The 26,142-nt window shown below is 38.0% G+C and overlaps 1 protein-coding gene across 2 annotated transcripts in view; it reads right to left on the reverse strand.

The window, feature by feature from the left end:
* SLC25A26 (solute carrier family 25 member 26) overlaps positions 1 to 26,142 on the reverse strand; it is a 138,543-nt gene that overhangs the window by 107,676 nt on the left and 4,725 nt on the right. The window contains exons 2-3 of one of the 2 annotated variants that reach the window (XM_057706067.1): positions 17,406 to 17,562; positions 14,161 to 14,270 (exon numbers count right to left, since the gene is read on the reverse strand). In XM_057706067.1, the coding sequence (XP_057562050.1) occupies positions 14,161 to 14,270; positions 17,406 to 17,562 (267 nt within the window). The remainder of the gene's footprint in view (positions 1 to 14,160; positions 14,271 to 17,405; positions 17,563 to 26,142) is intronic. The other variant, XM_057706068.1, reaches the window with a different exon arrangement.

The following is a 26,142-nucleotide window of genomic DNA, read 5'->3' on the forward strand; positions in this document are numbered from 1 at the left end:
ATCCTAATATACCTTCCTTAGGCTTTAAATTTTATCCACTGATATTGAGGTATAAGTTCACCATGCCTTTATTCCTTATAAGATTCTTTCCACATATACAAATAGCCAAAAGGCATGGAAAGAAATTTTTTTTTTGTAAATATAGTTCTTCTCTTCCCTGACAAAACTAACATCCTTGACAATCCAGACCCTAGACAGAAAGTTAATAATTATATCTTCTAGGCCCTGCATCTAGAAGTTGTTTACAGAATTTCACACAACCCAGAGGTAATCCTCAATCACTTTTTCATTTTTATAACTTTCTGCAACGGAATGCAGCCATGATTTCACATTTGATGACAAAAATCTCATGGGTGGATTTACAGATTTCAACTAACAAAAAATCTGAAAATGCAGGAGACTGTAATGCTAACTACATCGATTTCCTGCTGCTACAACAAACTACCACATAATTAGTGGCTTAAAACAACCAAAATATGTTCTGATTCTGGAGGTCAGAAGTTCAAAATGGGTTTAAGTGAGCTAAAATCAAGGGGTCAGCTGGGCAGCATTCCTTCTGGGGACTCTAGGGGAGCATCTATGTCCTTGATTCTAGAAGCCCCCTGCCCTCCCGTGGTTTGTGGCCCCTTCCTCCATCTTCAAGCCGGCAGCCTCACATTCTAAAACCTCTCTCTCGGACACTCCCACTTCCCTCTTATAAGGACCCTTGTGATTACAGTGGGCTCACCTGGATGATGCAAAAAAATCTTCCCATCTCAAAATCCTTAACTTAATCACACCTACAAAGTCCCTTTTGCCGTGTTAGGGAAGAGAGACAGCTACAGGTTTCAGGGACTAGGACATCTTTAGGAGGCCATTATTTTGCGTACCATCGTAACCAAGGGCAAATTTTAGAACCTTGACTTTGTTTTAGTTTAAGAAACCCAGTGATCCGAGTTCTGAACATTACTCAAGTAATACACTTTCCATCTCCAGTTCTGCATCAGTTCTGTCATTTTTAAAAGATGACATAAAAAGTAGAAAATGAAGGTCTAATATTTGTCTACCTATTAGACAAATCTATTCACAATTCACTCTGCAGTGGTATTTTATTGTCCACAGCAGCTGGGAAACCTTGAGTGCAATTACTAACTTCTTTGAATTTCAATTTTTTCATCTTCTGAACTGAGAGCCTTTCCAGAACTATACAATTCTAAAAATGTACTCTGAACAGCAATTTGTGTGACATGGGACCAGAACCAACATTTAATAGACACTGTATGTATCAGATGCTAGGCCGAGCACTTTGGAAGTCTTGTATTACACAATCAGGTAGCATTAACCTGATTTTTCAAGATAAGGAAAACAACAGCTCTGTAAGCTTACGTAAACAGCCTACAGACACGGAGCAAATACACAGACAAGTCACAACTCCAACCCTGATCTGTGTAATGTGACAGCTCATGATGCATACGCTGCCTCCTTACAGAGGTGCTCAAAATATCCTCTAGCTCTTTAATAAATGTAGCCAACTTCTTTATACACTCCTCAAGGAGAGGGGTCAAAATTTCTCATTCTATGTTTCTTAGCAGCAATCACAGCACTAGATATATAACAGACACTCAGATACCTACAAGTGTACGATTACAAACCAAAGCAAATTTGTGACAGTGGCATTTAATTCATTATGCTACCAAGAACCCTACTCTTAACAAGATAATATGTTAAAAAAAAAAACGGTTTGTCACTGACAAAGTGCAGACTCCCTACAGAAGCAGCTAATCTTAACTTCGTCTTGGAGAGAAGTTTTCGGTTTTTCCCATTGACACTGTAGCAGCACTGACCAATAACATTCTTGTGGCTTAAGTCAGATTCTTCGACTTCATCATCCTATATGAAAATCATCCTCATTGTTTCTATAAAGCCAAGCTTAATTTGTGTAGCATAAACTGACACTGCTCTTAAATAAAAAGCCAACACAGAGCTCCCCTTCCCTCCCGTCCACTAACTACACAAGATATGATCAATGAAAGGCACTGGCCGCCGTCATGAGTCAACACCACCTGAAGGAATGCCGCACACCACATGAGAGAGGAAAAGAGTCCACACAACAGAAAAGTCTGAAACGTGTTGGAGAAGGAAGCCATCAAGACAGTGGAGGGAACAGTGGGTAAGCTGCTCCTTGACAAGAGCCTCTGGGAAGAAATCTCTCAGCACATCCATGCTGGTACCTTAATGAATAACTACCAGCAGGTAACTACTGGCAGGATCATCACCACACAGGGGTCATGCCAGGCCCTGCCCTCTCTCTCCTCCTCTTCCTCCCCTTTCCACTCTGGGATCGGGCTAAGAGGGCCGGGACAGCTGGAGAGCTGGGGTGTGCTTCTGCGCTGAGCTCAGGAGACTGAGGGAGACTTCAAGCACACGCACAACACAGAGACCTGATGAGCTAACAAAGGCACCACGAGGATGCAGGCAATGCAGGGACCTGCTGGAGAGCTTTTTTTTTTTTTTTTTTTTAATTGGCTGTCTTGGGTCTTCGTTGCTGCACACGGGCTTTCTCTAGTTGCAGCGAGCGGGGGCTACTCTTCGTTTGTGGTGCGTAGGCTTCTCATTGCAGTGGCCTCTCTTGTTGCAGAGCAAGGGCTCTAGGCGCGTGGGCTTCAGTAGTTGCGGCACATGGGCTCAATAGTTGTGGCTCACGGGCTCTAGAGCACAAGCTCAATAGTTGTGGCGCACGGGCTTAGTTGCTCTGCGGCATGTGGGATCTTCCTGGGGCAGGGATCGAACCCATGTCCCCTGCATTGGCAGATGGATTCTTACCCACTGCGCCACCTAGGAAGTCCTGCTGGAGAGCTTTTAAAAGAAGAACCCCAACCTTGACTCTCGTGAACTCACCCTCTCCCTCTGTGTCCCCTGCCCTGCCTCAATGGCAGCTCTGCTCATTTCTCCCTCCATTAATAGATAGCTAGTGGGAAGTTGCTGTATAACAAAGGGAGATCAACTCCATGATGGGTGATGCTTTAGAGGGCCAGGACAGGGAGGGTGGGAGGGAGTCGCAGGAGGGAGGGGATATGGGGATATATGTATAAATACAGCTGATTCACTTTGGTGTACCCCAAAAACTGGTACAAGAGTGTAAAACAATTATATTCTAATAAAGAGCTTAAAAAAAAAAAAAAAACCAACCATCGGTGCTCTCCTGCTCAGCCCCTCAGAGGATAACAGCCAAAAACTCCTCACCATAGCAGGCAGGGCCCTCATAGCAGGCAGGCAGGGCAACCTGGTCACATCTGTGTTCCACAAGGAACTTGAAAGCATCTGACAAGGGCTTTCCTAAGTTCAATAGCCCTCCTTGTACCCACACACCTAACAATCATCCTCTAAAATGCAACTCAAGGACTAGCTATTCTCTGAGGCCTTCCCTGAATCAACTTCCATCCACCCACTCCAACCTACTTCCCTTCAGGCTCTTGTACTTACTTTTTAAAAAATACCTGTAACCCTTTAGTGTACTTCCACACTTACATGTCCATCTGCACGTCCAGACTGCAAGCCTCTAAAGATAATATCTTGTCATTTTATCCTCGACACCGAGAACACATTACGCCTTCTTAAGATATAAATCCACACTGCCAGGTAATGGCAACAAAAGTGGTGGGGAAACTAAGAGCTGAACAAAAGCAGCTGAATCAAAGAGGTCCAAGTGAGGAAAGGATATAAAAAGGAAAGGCAATGGAAAGTAAGTTATTTTTTACAATTCTGGAGATAATTTTTTGTGTAATTCTTATAACTTAGCTTTCTTAAGAAGGAATTACAAAGTCTGTCTGCCTTATGTACTTACTGTGCTGACGTGAAAGGAAGGTTCCCAGGCACGACGGAAAATGAACAGATTGGAGGACAGGGCAAAAGGCCCCCTAGGCAGAGGCACGTGCTTCTATGCATCGAAAAACAAAGTGCCTGTGTGAGTGTGGCTGGGTATCTAACAGTTCGGGTTGCAGCTTCTAACAGTACAACAAATTTCCTAGCACTGTCTGTACACTCCTGCCTCCAGGCATCTCAACACACACAAGCACTTTCATCTGCAGCATTCCTGTGAGCTTCCTTCTGACTTGACAGTGATACTGCACTTCAGTGACGCCCATCTTACTTTCCACTCAATTTATCTCCATGACTCCATCATACAACTGCAGAAGAGTCTGAAGAACTGGTAACACACTTGCAAATGAGAGTTCATCTCTCTTAATGTATGGATATTTCAAAACCTATCACGATCGTTTCAAAAGACGAAACATTTCAAAAGTTGTCAACCTTTCTTCTATTATTTTGCTCAGTGGTTCTTCTCAGAAAAGGCCAGTAAAGATCATGAAAAACACTATACATACACTTTAAACCATGATATTAACAGCATAATAAAAAAAAAAAACGTAAATCCCCGCTAGGGAAAACACAATGATAAGTAACACGTGCCCCGCGCTGTGGAGCTGATAACACTACTGACCACGACGCACCTAACCCTCCAAGCAGCCAATTCAACAGGGAAGCTGAATAAAAATGACGTGCTGAACCCGTAATCTGACATTCAAGAAGCCCCTGGATTGAGAGCAGTACAAAGTAGCTCCACTGACCTTGTTAGCTGCTACAGCAGCTGAAGTGTAGCCTACGCTGCTTTCACTTTCAAGGCTCCTCAACGGCCACTCGCCTTGAAGAAAACGCTGGATGCAACGCTCACTCCAACTTCAAAATCAAAATCTGCACGTCTGAGTACACTGCCACCTCAAAACTAACCAGTTTATTAAAACTAGGATTTTTTAATAGGCCTAAAAGTATGTAATTCTGAGGAAGACAAAAGGAATCACACTTTTGATCAGTGTGCTCCACATCTACTCAAATATTCTTATGCACATGACTGCCAAGGCAATTCAGTAAAAATATTTACTACTGGGGTATGAATTAAAATTTTTGATAATCCTTCATCAAAAGTGTTTAAATATCATCAAACACCAGAACCATCTAGGAATCTTGTGTAAAATGCAGGGCCCCCAATGCCATCTCCAAAAAAGTTCATTTGTAACCTGCTGCCCAGATAATTGATTCTAAACCATGTGCTCCCCGGGCCAAACGGTTGTGTGGAGAAGTACTGTTAGAGGCTGGCAGAAAAGCATGTACAAAACATGGTATCATTGAGTTCCCAGCTTTCTCAATCCCAAGGTAGAACGGGACTGGAAAGAAACATCTACCAGCATCTATATGTGTGAGGACATCCACAGACGTCACCCATGAGCACAATAAATTCACAGGGGCTGCTTTTAGTGGCAAAGCAATTTTAATGTTCTTCTATTTCTGAAAACAATATTAACTAAGGCCATAAGTAGGATAAGACAAGGAAAAGTCAAATCCTAAAGTTAAAAAAAAAAAATCACTACCAGTGCAATGTTATAGTATCTGTTGTATTAAAGTAAACCCACCCCGGGGCTTCCTAGGTGGCACAGTGGTTAAGAATCCACCTGCCAATGCAGAAGGACATGGGTTCGATCCCTGGGCCAGGAAGATCCCACATGCCGCGGAGCAACTAAGCCCGTGCACCACAACTACTGAGCCTGTGCTTTAGAGCCCGTGAGCCACAACTATTGAGCCCATGCACTGCAACTACTGAAGCCCACGCACCTAGAGCCCGTGCTCCACAGCAAGAAGCCACAGCAATAAGGAGCCTGCACACCTCAATGAAGAGTAGCCCCCACTCACCACAACTAAAAGGAAGCCCACGCACAGCAAAAAAGACCCAACACAGCCAATTAAATAAATAAATAAATTTATTAAAAAATAAATAAATAAAAAATAAAGTAAACCCACCCCAACCCTTCTGATCTAATTACAGATTCTACTTCTCACAGGGCTTTTTCTGTGTCTGATGAAAACTGAGCTGTAAAATAATTGAGGCAGGGATTTAGAGATTTGGTACAGCAAACCTCCCAATAAAAATGGCACAAATGGGACTCTTCTGACCGTTGTTACATATTAAATTTTATTTGATCGATTTTACTGTATTTCAAATTACAAACATAAGGTAGGAGGTTGTAATTATAGTTTTATTGATTTGTCATTAACTTTTAATCAAGCTGCTGCTACAGGGAATGGTTATTACAGCAGCGTTCTTTTGTTTCTAAGTGTCACACACTTATCACTACAACAAAGTAACTGTGGACACATTCAATGCCAACAAAAATACAGTACTGTTTCTAAGGAATGTGTTTGCAACCTAACTGTCCTCTATCAGAGCAAATGTGTTACAGAACAATGACTACACTAAAGTATATCTGATTTTTCTCTACGTTTCTTTATACCTTTCTGACCACTGACAGTTATAAATGTTTTTTTGTTTTCTATTCCTTTTTATTTTACCTCTCTCTTTCTCCTAAATTCATCTGCTTCTTTCTCTTACTTACAGCCACCACACTTGGCTGAATCTGAAACCAAAAGTTTATACTCTGTGAAACTAAAGCAAATTACTAAAATAGAAAGGCAGTAGGTACGTGTCTAAAGCATTTATTAAGAACACTGATGATGGTTTCAGGAAGTTTTTAAAGAAAGTTTAAAGATTACAGGAGCACCAGAACAACATTTCCCAAACTTCATAAATCTAACAAAATTTTTAGCATACTAAACTGTAACTGAATTTAAAATCAAATAAAATCAACATCAAGACATGTTTTACTGGTGAAGTCCTTAATCTATGTACCCGCTGCTGATCAGTTCTCCTCTTGAGGGTCTTCAGGCACCACAGAAACTATAAAAAGGCATCTGACATGAGGCCTTACTGCCTAAGAGACCATGGAAACCCTAAGAGACACAATAAAGATAAGAATGTCCTAGAATTATTTATTTCCAGTCTTACAGATACTTATTTCCTAACTCTAAAGTCTACCTACCCCATCCCCTATGCCCAACAGTTCACACACAGAATATTACCTTTAAAAGGCTCCAATTTTTAAAAAAAATACCAGTTACAGATACTAACATATTAGAACACAGTATTTTCTACAAATCAAAGGCTGTATCACTAACAGCTATCCTCTGCCCTATTTAATTGTATCACTTTTTATATTCTTGGTAAGTCTAAGAGACAGAAATTTTATAAACTGAAGAAAGTCTACCCTCCAACAAGGCAAACCAGGTTTCAAGCAAGACGGCCCTGTGCAAAATGAAAAAAAGTGGCCAAGTTCTTTTTGCTGACTGCTCTCAGCAGCGTACTAGAAAATGTAAACCAAGTATTGAATCTACGAAGATAAATTCAAACTACATCCAAGCAACAGACAATTCTAAAACAGAGGCAAGAGGAGTCAAAAGGACAGAGTTTTTACAAGCTGATAGACACTGAAACTCTCACACACTATTTGTTATTCTTTAGTATATATATTCGAAAATAACTGCATGCAGTGAGGTTCTAATGTCAGAACATAATCACAAAAACATAATCTAAACCACAGATAACAGGTTAAAAAGTTTTTTTAATTAAATATAAATGGCTTTTAAATTGCAGACTAAACTAATTTTCAGGCAGATTTCAAGCACTGGAGTCCTTACTTTGGGTAAGAGTGGGGGCAATGAAAATGCCCAGAAATTGTACACAAATTATCCATATGCTCACTTTACTGGTGAGACAACCACAGGTTTTGTTGAGACTTGAAAACGGGTCTCTAGCTCATAAAGGAACTACTACTTTAGGCTCTTTGCTACCCTAAAATTAATATGTTGTTAGTCCCATCACACTAATAAGTTTAGTAAATTACGAAGGCAATTTTTTTTTAATCCAGAGTTGGCTTGGGTTCTGCAAAATCATTTTTAAACCAATGTCAAAAGGAAGTTTTATAGAAAACATTTCCATGAATTTAATGTCTTCAGGCTAATTTCTTTCAACATTCTCTTCAAGGAACCAATCAAATGATTTCTGAGATCAAGAAATTCATTGTATAGTTAACGGGAAAGTATAAAATTATATATATATATATATATATATATATATCTCCCAGATATAAATAAATGCAAAAATGCTGAAGAGGACCATAGGTCATCTCTTTTTCCATATCAAACATCATAACCTCAATGATTCAAATTATCACATGAACAAGAAGACCCCTGCTTTTCTTTAGAACTGAGATTATTTCCTCCATAATTCCTTTTCTCCTGGACTGTCCAAATATATTAGTATCTGATATGTGTTCATCAAGCAAAATGATGTAATCAATAGGACTTTTCTTTACAATAATTTATAAAGAAATTAACATTTCCCAACTCATTCTATGAGGCCAGCTTTACCCTGATACCAAAACCAGTAAAAGACACAAGAAAAGATAACTACAGACCAGTATCTCTTATGAATAAGTAAAAGTCCTCAACAAAATACTAGTAAATAAACCTAGCACTATATAAACGGTATTATATACCATGATCCAGTGACTTTTAACATTCGGGTTGCAAATGCAAAAGTGGTTTAAGATTTGAAAATCAATTAATATAATATACCATATCAGTAAAATAAAGAATAAAATTCACATGATTATCCCAACAGATGAACAAAAGGCACTGAAAAAATGTAACCCTTCATGACAAAGTACTGAAACACTAAATACTTTCTTTCTAAGATCAGAAACAATATAAGGATGTCCACTCTCACCACTTGTATTCAACACTGCACTAAAGCTTCTAACCAGAGTAGTTAGGCATGGGGAAAAAAAAAAAAAAAGACACATAGATTGTAGAGAAATAAGTAAAACTGGGACTTCCTAGGTGGCGCAGTGGCTAAAAATCCACCTGCCAATGCAGGGGACACAGGTTCAATCCCTGTTCCAGAAAGATCCCACATGCCGCAGAGCAACTAAGCCTAAGTGCCACAACTACTGAGCCTGCATTCTACAGCCCATAAGCCACAACTATTGAGCCCATTTGCCACAACCACTGAAGACAACATGCCTAGAGCCCGTGCTCCACAACAAGGGAAGCCACCACAATGAGGAGCCCGTGCACCACTATGAAGAGTAGCCCCCACTTGCCGCATCTAGAGAAAGCCTGCGTGCAGCAATGAAGACCCAACACAACCAATAAATTAATTTAAAAAACTATCTCTATTTGCAGATGATACAATCGTGTATACAGAAAATCTTAAAGAATCCACTAAACTTCAGAACTAATTAATTAATTCAGTGAGGTTGGAGGATACAAGATCAATATACAAAACTATTTCTATACAGTAGCAATAAACTGAAAATGAAATTAAGAAAAAAGTTCAATTTACAATAGCATCAAAAAGAATAAATTACTTAGGAATAAATTTAACAAAAGAAGCGTAAAATGTATACTGTGAAACTACAAAACATTGTTAAAAGAAATTAAAGAAGACCTAAAGAAATGAAAAGACAGCCTACGTTTATGGATTTAAAAACTTAAGTATTACTGTTAAGATGGTATGCTCCAATTGTAAAATCCTAACTAAAATAAAAGCCACTATTGAGGAACACTCAGGAAAAAAAAAAAAAAACAGATGGTATACTCCCCCTATCAAAATCGCAGTTGCCTTTTTTGCAGAAATTGACAAGCTGATTCTAAAATTCACATAATGAGTTCCCTGTGACCTAGTAGTTAGGATTCTGGGCTTTCACTGCCTTGGTCCAGGTTCAATTCTTGACTGGGGAACTAAGATCCCACAAGCTGTGCCGTGCAGACAGAGAGGTGGAAAAAATTTCACATAAAAATGTAAAAGACCCAGAAGAGGTAAAACAATCCTGATGGAGAAGAATAAAGCTGGAGGACTCACACCTGTGACTTCAAAACTTACTACAAAGCTCCAGTCATCAAGGCTGTGTGGTACTAGTATAAGGACAGACATATGGATCAATAGTATAGAACAGAGTCCACAAATAAACCCTACCTTTACGTCAATTAGTATTTGACAAGGGTGCCGAAGCCATTCCATGGGTAAAGAATATTTTAACAAATGGCACTAGGTCAACTGGATACACACATGCAAAAGAATAAAATTAGACAACAGCCTCACACCAGATAAAAACATAACTCAAAATGGATCAAAGACCTAAAAATATAAGAGTTAAAACTATAAAACCCTTAAAAGAAAACATAGGTATAAATATCTTCATGATCTCAGATTAGGCAATGGTTTCTTAGATACGACAAGATGCACAAGCAGGGACTTCCCTGGTGGCACAGTGATTAAGAATCTGCCTGCCAATACAGGGGACACAGGTGTGAGCCCTGGTCTGAGAAGCTCCCACATACCATGGAGCGACTAAGCCCATGAGCCACAGCTATGGAGCCCACGTGCTGCAACTACTGAAGCCCTCACACTTAGAGCCTGTGCTCGCAACAAGAGAAGCTATCACAATGACAAGCCTGCACACTGCAACAAAGAGTAGCCCCTGCACGCCACAGCTAGAGAAAGCCCATGCACAATGTAAGATAAAACAGATAAACTGGACATGATCAAAATTTAAAACTTACGCTTCAAAGGACACCTTTAAGAAAGTGAAAAAATGCATAAAATGGGGAAAAGTTTTGCAAATATATAAAGAACTCCTACAACTTAATAACAAAAATACAACCTAATTAAAGAATGAGCAAAGGAGATGCAGACATTCTTCAAAGAAGATATGCAAATAACCGATAAGCACATGACAAGATGCTCAAAATCATTAGTTACCAGGGAAATGCAAGTCAAAAATCACAGTAATATGCCACTGAACACCTATTTGTTGGTTATAATAAAAAGACAGGTAATACCAAGTGGTGGCAAGGGTGTGCAGAAGAAACTGGAACCTTTACACACTGCTGGTGGGAATGTAAAATGGTGCAGTCACTTTGGAAAACAGCCTTGGCCAGATCCTCAGAGCGTTAAACATATGACCAATATTTCCACTCCTAGGTATATATCCAAGAAAATCAGAAACACGGGCAACTGATGAGTGAATAAATAGAATACAGTATATTTACACCACATTGATTATTTTTTGGCAATCAAAAGGAATGAAGTTCTGATACATGCTACAACATGGATGAAATCTTGAAAATATTATGCTAAGTGAAAGAAGCCAGGGGATTCCTAGGTGGCACAGTGGTTAAGAATCCACCTGCCAATGCAGGGAACATGGGTTCAATCCCTGCTCCAGGAAGATCCCACATGCTGCGGAGCAACTAAGCCTGTGCACCACAACTATTGAGCCTGCACTTTAGAGCCCATGAGCCACAACTATCGAGCCCATGTGCTGCAACTACGGAAGCCCACGCACCTAGAGCCCGTGTTCCGCAACAAGAGAAGCCATGGCAAAGAGGAGTCTGCGCACCACAACGAAGAGTAGCCCCGTGCACCGCAACTAAAGAAAGCCCGCACACAGCAAAAAAAGAACCAACACAGCCAATAAAATAAATAAATTTATGAAAAAAGAAAAAAAGAAAGAAGTCAGTCACCAAAGACCACAGATTGTAGGATTCCACTTTGTTTTTATCTTTCAAGAATTTGTCAAATTAACATAAGGTTTTCATGATATTCTCTTCTTATTCTTTAACAGCGTAATCAGATAGAATTTGCATATCATACAATTCATCCATTTTAAGGATACAATTCAATGATTTTTAATATATTCACAGACATGTGCAACCATCATCCCAATGTTAGAACATTTTCATCATCTCAGAAAGAAACTTAGGATTCCACGTATATGAAATGTCCAGAATAGGCAGATCTATAGAGACAGAGTAGGTTAATAGTTGCCTGAAAAAGTTGGGGGAAATGGTAAGTTACTGCTAATGGGTACAAGGTTTCTTTTGGGGGCAAAGATGATGCTCTAAAATTGACTGTGGCAACAGCTGCATCTGTGAATATAGCAAAAAACCACTGAACTATACAATCTAAATGGGTAAATTATACAGCATGTGAATTACATCTCAAGTTATTTTTTTTTTACATAGTTTCCTTCTTTTGTTTTTTTTGCGGTGCCAGGATCCTGGTTCCCCCACCAGAGATTAAACCCGTGTCACCAGGGAATTCCCTTAATTGTTTTCATAAAGTTAACATTTACTTTTACTTTTCTGTCAGGATCTCTCTCCTTCATCACCCCCCCATTCACTATATTCTCAAGTGAAGGCAATTAGGTTACAAAACAGTTTGGAGATTCTCATCCAAATTTTCTAAAGGAAAACAGTGCGCAGAAAACAAAACCGCAACGTGTCACAATTATTTCTTACGTAAACCCTATTAAGGCTGATTCATTTTCCTAATTTCCTAACATAAAAACATACTGCTACTTTATTAAATGAAAAAAGATATATACTACTTGATAAAATGATAAAGGACTTAGAGACCCTTCTCTTCATTTTTTTGTCCACTCCAGTTAATGTACCCTGCCCATAACAAGGTTCTGGGTTTATTAAGATAGATTAGATAGACAAATAGGTAGATACATACAGACAGACAGACAGACAAACGAGACAATGTGATTTGAAAATAACAATAGTAAAGGACAATTGCTGGGTGGATACACAAAAATAATTTTAATTGAGGTTGTCCCTTAGTATTGGGCAGGAGAGGCTAGAGAAAGGTGAGTGAGTGAGGGGGTGAGAAAGCTCTTATTTGTATTATACTTTTCCCTGTGTTACTTTAGAAAAAATATATACTCCTGTATTATTTTTTAATTTCAAATATTTTACCACATACACTATGATTTATTGGCTCATGAATTATTTACAAAAGAGAGAGTTAGATAATTAAAGACATGGGAGGGATGCACTGCCTATGTTTTTGTCACTGATTTCCAATTTTACTTCATTATAATCAGACATCAAATGATCTGTATGATGTTTTTCCTACACTATTGGTTGAAAGTTGCTTTGTCGACTACTGGGTCATACACTTTTATTAATGTTCCAAGTCTGCTTGAAAAAAAATGAATAATCTTTAGCAGTTAGGTGCAGAACTCCATATACATCCATCAGACCATTCTTGCCATTGAGTTGTTCAAATCTTCTAAGTTGTACCTGCCTGGTCCTAAGACTTTTACAGATAGATAGATGTGAATATCTCCAATGAAGATAATAATTGCATTGAATTTTCATTATAATTCTGGCAATTTTTTGCTTTATATTTTGAGACTATGCTATTTAGTCCAGGTTCCAGTTTATTACATCTCCCAGGAGAACTGTTCCTCATTTCATTATAGAATGGTCTCCTTGTTATTTGCTTTAAGTTTTTTGGGGGTTTTTTTTGTGGTTTTTTTTTTTTTTTGGCCTGATTTTAACATTACTATCAGCTCTCTTTCAGCTAGTATTTCTGAATCAGTAAGGGTTGATCAGAGAAGTAGAACCACTAAGAATGTTAAGAATAAGGAGTTATTACAGGGATATGAACAGTAATTGTGGGAGCTGCTTAAGCAATTTATGTATAACTGTTGCTTCTGCGTCTAGTGTTGGGACAGAAACTTAGAAGGCAGGCAATCAGGAAGCAAAGATGGAGGTGAAATGGGGAAGAGCAAGGACAAATTGGAATTCACATTCTCCCTCAACAATCTCGATGATGTGGGTGACACACAGCACAAACTGGCACCCTTCACCACACAGCCCATACATCTGACTCAGAATTTAGAGAAGCTGATGGAGAAGACCCAGTGGGAGCTGGAGGCTTGACTGCTGCCTGAAGCCAAAAGATCAGTGATGAGGTGTATGAACTGCAACAGTGCCTGACCCCAACCAACCTTCTGAGCATGAACACAAGTGATGCTTCACTTCCGCTTAAAAATCTTGTGCAAACTTCTCTTGCAGCCAGGCTAATCCAGGAAGGGAGTTCTAGGAAATAGAGTTCCAGCTCAATTATGCTAACACGACACAAAGCCACCAAAATTTGCATGGCTATTTTCTTCCAACTCTTTAATTTTGTTCCTTCTGTATAATTATGTTTGAGGTATGTCTCTTGCAAATAGCATATAGCTGGATTTTTCTTTCACCCTACCTAGACTACCTTTCAACTATCATTTTTAGTCCACTTACCTTTATTGGGATTTATGACTTTCATAATTTAAAAAAGAATCATCTTTCAAAAATGAAATGAAGTAATATCTGTACTGAAGATATCTGCATGCTTTGCATTTCTGAAGTATTTTATACACATAACTTATTACCTACCACTTCTCCAGCAGAGGCAGCCAACATATGCTTCACAGGCAGCAAATATGAAGATGAATCAGTGTGCAAAAGCCATTTCACATATTCATAGGTGATAAAAAAGGCAGCAGCTGAAATTTAAAACAAACCAGTCTTTCACAAAGTTTAAATATACATGCAAACTGTTAAGAAATACATTTCTTTAAAAAAAATTACAACTCTAGTTATTAAATTGAGATAACACATAAAGATAATAAATATAAATAACATACATAAAAATAAATATTATCAAAACATATTTATAAATATATTTATTCATATTTATTATATTTAAATATATATTTATATACATATAAATATGTTTATAAATATAAAGGTAAAATAATAATAATATGTACTCTTCCCTCCCCACCACCTCACTCTTGCAGATTTGACTGAGCCCAGGTTACATGCCTGACCTTGGACTTACAAAAATGCTGATGACATGATCGCATCCCTGAAGAAGCCTAAGAGCTAACCTGACACTTACCAATTTGTACTGACATGTCACTTAACGCTTTTTAGTTAGCTTTTTAGAAAAGGATTTGAATTTCTGTGATCCAAAATATCTTTACCTATAGTCATAAAATAATCAGCTATACCGATTTACAGATAGGTTAAAATTGCAAACACATATCTTAACTAAATAAAACATCTATTCCATAATGTTTTATTGCTGGTTACTCAAAATAACCATTGCTACTGTTTACTATATCAACTCACCTTTACATCAAAGAAACAATCAACTATTTAATTAAAACTCGAAATCAAATCTCTAAAAAGCTACCCCTATCACCATGAACTAATCTCAGATGCACAGGGAGGCTTTCATACTTGCAATGTACTGTTAAGCAAAAGATGTTTATCACTCACATAAAAAATAAGGCATGAAAGATAAATGGCAAATTCATCTTTCGAAGGACATTTGAACATGTCACAGTAAAGTATGAAACACTCAGGAAAAGAGCTTGATAGTGAAAGTTCTCCACAGTTAAAGTTAACAAGCTTGTCGACACCCCTCAGTGGCTAACAAACAGCAGGCCAAATGAGGAGGCACTGTCCCTAGATGAGTAATGACCATGTAAGCAGTCATATATAGTTAATGCAGGTCCCAATTCCCACTTGCGATTCTTATTTAGGCTATTCCTACTTTGGCGCACTCACTAAATGGGCTAGAATATCTCCAATCGCATTTGGCTACAAGCTCTACCTGCTATACATTCCACCCACCCATCCCCATTCCCCAGGAGTGAAAACAAAACAAAAAACTATGGGTTTTCTACATTCCCCTCTAATGTGGAGTAAGGATTTTGAATACAGGCCTTTTCCTCTCTTCTTTCAATCTTCAGTCCCTCCATTCCCCCTGCACAATACAATTTCAAAAAAGTCTACAGCTGCTGAACGTTACACTGGTGTATTGTACTCCAATGAGAACCTTAACTAACAGCAAAATTTTTTTAAAGTGCCATGTAAAAAGTTTCAATTCACCAAAAATTTGCAGAAAAACAAAAAGGCCATTTCTGAAATGCTGGTACTTTGACTCCTTATCCAGCAGCTCCCATTCAATGATATTCTGTGGATGGCAAAGAAAAGAAAAAGAAAAAGAAAGAAAAAAGAGGAAAAGAAAAGAAAAGAGGGACAAGAAGAGCACACTTTCTCAAACATACAAAAGTTCAAAACCACATTCTGTATGTAAAATCCTGCTGACAAGAATCTAAACCAGCCCTGTGAGCTTAATGGAGCATCGTGTACCTGGCAGACCATCATTAATACTTCATCTACCAACAATTCCTACCTAATACATAAGAGAAAAAAAATATTTACAATGATGAGGGAGACATCGTAAGAATGGATGACCAAAAGACAGGGAAACATTGGGACTTCGTAACATACTGTTTTGTAATTCTCTAGTTGAGAGGATCCCAAACTTGTCTGCATATTAAAACTACCTGAGGAGTTTTTTTTTAAAACCTCCAAAGTCCAGGCCACATCTCAGACCAACTAAATCCCAAATCTCTGGGAGTGGGACACAGGCAGCAGTACTTTCTTTTAAAAAAAAAAAAAAAAATCTCTTCAGGTGATCAGGCGATTGCAGTGCAGGCAAATTTAGGAAGCAAGGCCCATCTCCCCCATACAGAGTTACACTTGGCATGGAGTGTGTGCTCAATAGTGACTTGCTATGATCCTGAAAATTAAGACACAAAATAAATCAAGGATAATCTCAAAACAGTTGCTCTAAGGATGACTTGGAGAGACAAACTAAAGGACCAAAAAGATCTGCTCTGCAAACCTTTATGTGAATGCTATGCTCGCAGATGGATAGACATTCTACTGCCAAGTTAACAAGAAAGAATGTCTAATGAAATATACAGAGAAAAAAGAAATCAAACCCCAGAATTTAAGAATCTTCTGAATCAGTGGTTTTGTGAGTGAGTGAGAGTGTGTATGTGTGCGCGCACGCGTGTTTGATGGTGGTGGCTTTCTGCTTGCTTAGTTTGCTTTTGAGCATCAGTAAAAAAATTATTAAAATAAGTATCTGAAAAGAGGTGGATTAAATAACACAGATTATATCGATTATAGAATAAAAGGGCCATAAGTCACACATGACTTCAAAACCAAAACAAAAGCAAGACACTGGAAAGAGGAGGTTCGTGGGAATGGGTTGTTTATCATCTAAGAGCAATGTAGTTAAGACAGAAAGATTTAATGCCTCTTAGGTTCATCTGCTCCACGAGAATCTCCACGGCAGTGGTTATTAAACTCAGCTTCACATCTGAATCACCTGGGAAGCTATTAAAACCCCTGATAGCCAGGCAAAGCCCAGACCAATTAAACGTCTCATGGAGACACAGCCATCAGTATTTTGTAAAGCTTCCCAAGAGATTCCAACAGGAATCTCTGCAGGACAGGTTGAGAACGACTGCCCTAAAGCATCACAATCAATGTTAGATGAACACTTTAAGGATTCTAACCAGGAGTTTTAACAAAAACAAAAGCCATTTTAAAAAGATTGCTCATTTTTTTTATTACAAATACACTAAAATGGAATCTACAGCACCAGCTGAGTCAAAAAAAAATGGATTAATGAATAGAAAATATATTCAGAAGATCAACTACATTAATCATATCAGGAATTCTATATAGGGTCGGACCACACACCATTTTCAAAATAAATCCCATTATCTTGGCTTTATATAAAGCACTGATAATACCAATATAATTTTTACCATTAGGAAAGGATCCAATAGCAGCAGAAGGAACGCCAGCATATATTCCACGAAAACCACCAGCCTTATTAAATCCTTGGGGGCTCTGCAGCCTGGTTTTAATGGTATCCAGAGGAAATAATATCAAGTCAACAGAGACACCTGCTACCCCACCAGCCTTTAAAAAAAAAAAACAAAAGAAAAAAGAAAAAAAAAGGTTACAATAAAATAAACTACCTGCCATTTGGGGGATGGGATAAGAAGGTAGTTTTTAAAGCATATTTCTTTCAAACAAAGTTTTAAAGTATACTACAGACTACTTTGGTACAGTCAAAAGACCTCTTACATAAATCTACAGATTGTCCTGGGAAAATAACTATTAGTGTGCTATATTTTCAAATTGTAAATTTTATATTATATATTCTATTTTAAACAAATGTTTAATGATTTTTAATAATTTTTGAATAAATTTTAAATTCATTTTTAATGATTTCATAGGGTTCAAAAAAGTAAACAAACCTCAGAAAGGTAGAGTTCAAAGTCTTCTTCCCTGTCCCTAAAAACTCAGGTAACCACTTTTATTGGTTTCTTCTTGTATCCTTCCAAAGTTACTTTAGGCATATACAAGCAAATACGAATATTAATTTTATTTTACCTTTTTTTAAGTAAAAGGTTACGGTATGCTGCACCTTGTTTTTTTTCATTTGATAATTTATCTCAGTGAGCTTTCCAAATTACACCAAATGTTATATTTTTTGCCTTTTTAACTAATGAGTAGTGAATCTGCATTAAAAAAAATTGTCTTGAGACTTACTTTCTAAACGGTGCTCCGGTAAATCTAGATCCATATTTTAGGCATCATACATCTAAGCATTCCTATGCTATCCTCTCTACTTTGTGTATATTTGAAAATTCCTTTATACTTTTTAAGTGAATAAACGAAGGAAAAAATAAAAAAAGCTAAATTCCCAGAGGACATTAAAACCTGACCCAAACTAGTCATCTCCCAAGAGATACCATGTTGCTTTGGAGAAGCTGCACTTTAAAAACTGATTAAAAATTAAGTTTTCACCTCTTGATTATATAGTAAAGCATATGTAGAATATCTTAAAACTGGTTACAGCTTAGTCGAAACAAAAAGAAACTTAGAAAAATATGAACTCAGAGACAGTGTTGAAAAAAGGTCAACACACAAGGTCTAAAGCATCATTAAAGATATGAATCAACACCATTTTACAGTAAGCAGATAAAAGAACTACAGAGGCAACTTTCAATATGGTCCTACACAGTAGGTTTTAAACTGAATCGCTAACTTTTCCTATCTTTTGGATTTTGAATCATGTGAATATATTACCTATTCAAAAAGTGAAAGTAAACATTAAAAACTATATATTCCATGACACAGAAAAAGAAGAATCAGTACTATACAAACACAGTACAAAGTTCAAAATGATCTGCTGTTTCCATCCTTTGGGTTTACAAAATGCTCAGGTGGTACAAGGGTTAGTACCTAGCAAACACTGCTCTACTTGTCACTCACCACAAAACTACTGCAAGAGTTCATTGGAAAAATGAAATTACTCTGATGAGAAATGCAATGTCTATTTTTCAATTAGCTAGCACAGGTCAATTATTAAAAATGAGTGTACACTACAAAACTTTATTACCATAAACATTAATACTATATGTTCAGCCTGGAAAGGCATCACAGAACCCCAAAGGCCATGCGGGTTACTCTGCAAATGACCTAAAAAGTTGTTACCAAAAGAACACAGAGATGTGCCAGTAGAGCACCACAAATTGGAGTAAAAGAATGACAATGTGGGATTTCTGTCTGGCTATGAAGGTGGGCTTTTCTAAGTCAAGGGGAAAAGTTCACAAGTAAGGTAGGAAAAATAGAAAGAAGAAAAAAGCCAATTTATTCAACATTCTTCTCAATTATTCTTTAAGGATTTTATAAAATTCAGTATGTAATAAAATATTTTGCCTACCTCTTCATTTTCTCAAAACACAAGGAGAACTAAAATCCTGGTGAGAATGTCTGATATGACTGGTTTGTTTAAAAATGTGCTGCACTTCACTCTAATCTTCTCTTTAATCTTAGAAGAGGATTCAGAGAGATGCTTGCTATCTAAGGCTAAATTTTCATCAATAAGTTAATTACTCAATCTATTTGGCTATTTGCATGCATTGATTCTCCAGCCCTTCTTTCATCAGAATTCTATCTTCTGAAAATAAAATGACCAGATTCAATCTACTTATCTAGTAAATCATGACTCAAGACTTACTAATTGCTTCTGTGGATTTCAAACTTCTATAACTTAAATGTCATTTAAATTCATGAGACTGAAAAAAAAAATAACACCTAACAGGAAGAATAAGAATACCTATATATTTAGACACACAGCAACATATTTATTTAAGATTTAAACAAAAAGTTTAAGGAATGCTTATACTTTCACACCAAGTCAGCATCAACTGAATTATAAAGAACTCTACCAATTTCTTTTTTTTAGCCTGAGAAATTTGTTTTATTTATGATCACTTATCAAAAAGGTTATCAGGCAAAAGATTAGTTTCAAGATTTATGGTAGCTCACAATGAAAATCCTAAGTACTAGACAAAATCCAAAGAAAGAGAACATAACCCAGATAATCAGCAAGCCTTACCATAGCATAAGAACTTATTGAGACCTTGGTATCATATAGATAAAATACACATCACAACCTTAATTTAAAAATTTAAAAAGTCCTGGCAGGCTGTAGAGACGAAGTGTCTAGTTAGTGCTTTGAAATTCCTCTGGCACTATGGACAACAGTATGGAGGTTCCTTAAAAAACTAAAAAGAGAACTACCATATGATCCAGCAATCCCACTCCCAGCCATATACCCAAAGAAAACCATAATTCGAAAGGATGCATGCACCCCAATATTCATTCAGCACTATTTACAATAGCCTAAATGTCCATCAACGGAGGAATCAATAAAGATGTTGTACATATATACGATGGAATATTACTCAGCCATAAAAAGGAACAAAATAATGCCATTTGCAGCAAAACACAGATGGACCTACCGATTGTCATAGCGTGAAGTTAGAAAGAGGAAGACAAATATCGTATAATATCGCTTATATGTGGAATCTAGAAAAATGGTACCAATGAACTTATTTGCAAAGCAGAAATAGAGTCACAGATACAGAAAACATACTTACGGTTATCAAGGCGAGAAAGGGGGGTGGGATGAATTGGGAGATTGGGATTGACATATATATACTACTATATGTAAAACAGATAACTAATGAGAACCTACTGTATAGCACAGGAAACTCTACTCAGTGCTCTGCAGTGACCTAGATGGGAAGGAAATCTAAAAAAGAGTGGACATATGTAAAATTGATTCACTTTTGCTGTACAGCAGAAACTAACACAACATTGTAAATTAACTATACTCCAATATCAATTAATAAAATAAAAAAGAAATTCCTCTGGGAGTTGAAAAACGTCAAGATTACATGCTATAAAACCTTTAGTTCTCCAAAGGAAGCTGGCAAAATGTGGGAAGACATTCGGGAACCTTTTTGAAACATTGAAAATGTTGAAGTATGTGGGCCGAGCGATGGGATTCAGAATGTCCTGCTTGAGCAGTGGAGGAGCTGAGGGTGCGGGGCATGGAGACTAATATCACCCTGTTTGGTCCTGAAGGATGGCTGGTTAGCCAAAGACGGGTAAGATTCCTCAGAGGAGGAACAACCTAAGACAGGCACAGCCGCAGAGGGGCCAACAGGGGTGGTGCATAGAGCCTTCCTTATATCACCGTGTTTGGCCATGGAGGATGACTGGTTAGCCAGAGACGGGTAAGATTCCTCAAGGGAGGAACAACCTAAGACAGGCACAGTCGCAAAGGGGCCAACACGGATGGGGCACAGACCCTTAATCCTTTTGAGAGAGGTCTCCTGCCCCCAGGGCTGTTTTGCTCTCCACCCCCAGCTCAGATCCACACCTGCTCAACTCGGACCCAGGAAGTAAACAAAGATAATTGCCTCAGTCATGTGAGGCCTTTGATTGTTTATGAGTGTAACCTGAGAATGTTAGCCCACGGACTCAATAAAAGCAACCTGGGATGAGTCAGCAGGGCTCTTGATCCGAGAGGTCTTGAGCCCCCCGGTCCCACTTTTCTCTTCAGTCTGTGTCTGTGTCTTCTTCAAGCTTGCGGCACCCGTCACTCACCTCGAGTCGCCGAGCTGGTCTCGGCAGCAAAACAGAAAAAAAATAAAATAAAAAACAAATAAAAAACCTCCCTGCTGCTCAACTACGGCACAAAACCAAACCATCTGTCTAATTTAACTAAGCAAAGTCATCACAGGCCCCTGGCCTAGACCACAACTAAGAAGAACCAGGCAAAACATTAACATGGCTTCTCTGGGGAACATCCCTCCCTGATATTCTCGGTTTTCTCCACAGCAAAGTGGCCACCAGTGACTTTAACCACCTCACTGCAGAGCTGTGCCTTCCGCTTCCTGAGATACTTGCCTTCTTTCTCCTCTACCATCCATTCTCCCCGAAGTGCTCCTTGACCCTCTACACTAATGGCAGAGTTGTCTGTGTAAAATACAAGTTTCAATTTCATCGTGACACTCTTCAAAGTTTCCAAAAGCCCTTAGGATGAAACACAAAATCACAGTACAGTCTACAAGGCTCTAGAAGTTCTGGCCCCCATCCACCTTTCCACCCTCAACTCCATCATTAGCCCTTTGATGGGTACCTTTTTACTATCTTGACCTCTCTTTTTCCTCCAAGTCATCTGATCTTCATTTCTAGGACTGATGCTCTAGTACAAATGCTCCCTAATCCCCCAGTCTAGATTCAGACCCTCTAGTTTCCAGACACTGATCAGAATTTTAATTCTGTAGTTAAGCATCTGACCATTTCTTCAAAGTCTGTATGTCCCATGGGACTGTAGGATCCATACCTGTTTTGTTCACCAATATGTTCCCAGCACCAGTATATAGTAGGCACTCAATAACTATTTGAAGAATACATGAATTAATGACTATAACAAAAGGTTACTAACCGTATTTTAGAAGGCACTACAAAGCAACCTTAAAAAGGTATATCAGATTTTTTTAAAATTGCAAAACACAGGACCAAGCAATTCCCAAAAGAAAAATATAATCGGCCAACAAAATTACAAAAATATGTTTCCCCAACATTAGGGATCAAATAAAAACAAAATTTTAAATTTTCCAATTAAATTAGAAAAGATTAAAAATATGAAAATAGTTATGGGTATTAATGGAAACAAATTATTATAATCTATTGAAGGACAACCAGCAAAAAGAAAATTTTAAACTATAAAATACTCAATCCAGTTATTTTATTTCTAAACACTTCTTCCACAAAAATAAGTGCATAAATAATAAGAATGTTTACTACAGAACTGTTTCTAACAGTAACAAACTGGAAATAACCTGAAGGTCCCTCCTAGGGGTCTTATTAGATAAATTATATCAGAGTAATGGACTGCTTTAAAAGAATGAGGTCAATCTGAACTCACTGGCACAGAAACATGTTATATTCTTAAATTAATCAAATAAGCTGCAGAACAATATATGTTATATAATCACACCTTTCAAGGAAATGTATATTTATTTGTATGTGCACAATCGGAAGTCTGGAACCATACACACCAAACTGCTAGAAGTTATCACCTCTGTGGAAAAACATTCGGAATGGGGAGTATTTTTATTATCTTGTTGACTTTTGTATAGTTCAAGTTTTGCAATAAGTACTACAAACATACAAAAGTAGAGCTACTCAAATTAATACTCCCCCACCAAAAAAAAAAAAACCCCAAATCCCAATTCACCAGTAACATTTGGTATACAGTAGGCACTCAGTAAGGGGTAACTCAGAACCTCCACCTCTGGGCCCTGAACTATCTGTTCAGCTTCATTTTGCACACTCTTGACCTTGAGCCTCCTCCAGTCTGATTACATCCTGAAACTTACCAGTCCTGTGCTCCTGCTTAAGTTTTTCTCTCAGCCTGGAAGGCTCTCCCAATGCCTCCTGTCTTTTGTCTACTGCTCTCCCGCCACTATACACTCAAATACACACACACCTGCCAAAATCCATTTCACTGTTAAGGCTGTGACCAAATGTCACAACTCTCCTGAAGACTTTCCCAGTCTCCCAGTAAGAAATAAAGGCTATTTCTTTAACTCCCCCGTATAAATTTGTTTACATTTCACTTTCGGTACTAACCAGTGACACTAAGATCCTTCAGAGCAGAAGCCAAGCCAGTCACCTTGGCCCTCCTAAATACACAACCCAGTGCCTGGGGTGAAGCAGGGCTTCCACACTTGTTTGTTGGTCTGAATCTCAGGGAAATGTAAGATGATGAGAAAACACTTTATGAAAAGATTCAACATTCAGAAGAAAAACTGTAGCAAATCACTCTTTGGTTGTCCCTGTTGCAGTTTGCCACAGGACTGCAACGAATGAAACCCGGTGTTATCTGCTGCTATATGTCTTGGCCTCCACAGCTCCAACGATAGCTTTGTGGTATATTCAGGGTGACTCCTCCAGAAACCCTCTGCCTTTCATCACCTCTTGGCATTAAAGACTGTGTAAGATCAGTTTTGTTTAGTGAGGCTATTCTCAGGAATGCAATAATGGTTCTAAAATTTGACTTGAGTATTCTTCCATTTCTCCAGAAATTCTTTCAGATTAAATACTGCCTAAGATTCCAGCTTTGGCATCACACATGCAAACCTACCTTCAATCTCAATGGGTCTCCCTAGGAAAGCTATTCAACCTAGGTAAGACCACATTTCCCCTAGCATGAAAGGGGGAAAATAATAGTTCCTACACTTTACAGAGTTTTTGAGAATTGAGTGGGATCAAATGAGAATTAAATACAATTACATGAGCCTGTTACATGCTCAGCAAAATGTCTGCCCTTAATCAATTACCAATACAAATGAATTATTATTTTTAGTATTATGCTACTATAAATATCCTTCCAAGTTTGCTGATGTCCTGTTTCTGACAGGCCAATACTAAAAACCATACAAAAGAAGAAGGAGGACTTGACCAAAGACTGAAGATTACATTCATATATTAAACTGAACTATAAATGTATATATAAAACTGATAAATTCAGGTCTTTCTATAGTAATAATGAATGAAAAGCTCTCCTCAAATTCTTCTCCCTGGACAAGAATCACCCATGGATTCACACAACAGAAAATGAAATCACACGATGTGTGGCAGGAATGATTCAGCATCAAACTCAAAAAATTAAGAAATACTACTGTTTAGGATGGAAGATGCCTTAGAGGACTGGGACGGGGAGGGTGGGGGGGACTCGAGGGAGGGTGGGGGGGGGAGTCAAGGGAGGGAGGAAATAGGGGGATATGTGTATAAAAACAGATGATTGAACTTAGTGTACCCCCCAAAAAATAATAAATAAATAAATAAAATAAAATAAAAAGAAATACTACTGTTCAAATTTCTTTATGACACTTGGATGTGAATTTATGGATTAATTTTTTTAAAGCAGAATACAAAAAAAAAAGCAGAAGACAAAATTGTAACCATATAATTTCTGCTCTGAAAAAATTGCATAAGCACACATTGAAGTGCTCAGTAAATGGTTACTTTTTATCACCAGGCACAATTACATGGTTAATTTTTGTTTTATTTTCTGTTAAATGTTTGCTCCCACTTGACTGACACCCCTGAGGGTAGGGACCATATCTTTGAGGCACTCTTCCTGAGTACCAGAGCAAAGGCTCATACTTATGTCTGGTTAAATAGGTAAAAGATACCTGATTCGTGGAAGTGGAAAAACTGTGGGTGCAACTTTTCCTTCTATTTGGCATTTTGTTACTCAAATTCTGTCTGTACCAGTAAAATTTTAACATTTAAAATTTATGTTTGAACACACAGCATCTGGTTTGGAAGTGGTAACAAAAACAGATTAAGTCATTTACAGCTAAATTTCAGATTCTAAAAGTTTCCCAGGACCCCCTCTTATACTGAAAGAAAAATGAGAAAGGAAAGGTTAGCCCTATCTCCTGGTACTTGAAATGCAGAGGAAATGCCTCCATCACAGCAGAGGTTCTCAGTTGTGGTCCCAGATGACTGGTAGTCTCCAAGGGCGCCTTGCCTGCTCCACTGACTAATCAAAATTGAGAATATACCTCTGTCTAGGTGACTGCCTACTCAACATAAAAACAAGCGAAAAAGAAAGACCTACCGGCTCTGACTTAAATGACAAAGAGAAACAAGTCACACGAAGCAAGCTTGAAAACGTGAAGCCTAATTCATGATTTGGAGATAATGCTTCATCATCAGATACTAACTTCCTTGACTAGGAAAGCAGACTAGGAGGCTGCCTTCCAGAAAAGAAAGGCATGGGGCAAAAAACCCTGAAAATGTCCCTTAAACTTTATTCTTACCTTTTCTATTTCCTAACCCCACCTAAGAAGCCCTGGCAACATAACCCGTGCCACTGTCCTTAAGTCCCTTTCTGCCAGTGGTTCTCAGAAGGGTAGGTCCAGTGAGAAGACACAAGTATTACAAAGAAGCTTCTTCAGAACCACCTCACTAAAGTAAGAAATGAAAGAACAAAATAACAATAAAAAATAAAAATAAATACACCCAGTCCTTGCTTTGCACAACACCGACACGCATGCATCTCAGTTACCACAAGGAACACAAGTCCTCTAACAGGACGGTTCAATTACAGTGACC

Source organism: Hippopotamus amphibius, chromosome 13 (assembly GCF_030028045.1).
Source record: "Hippopotamus amphibius kiboko isolate mHipAmp2 chromosome 13, mHipAmp2.hap2, whole genome shotgun sequence".
Taxonomy (NCBI): Eukaryota; Metazoa; Chordata; class Mammalia; order Artiodactyla; family Hippopotamidae; genus Hippopotamus; species Hippopotamus amphibius.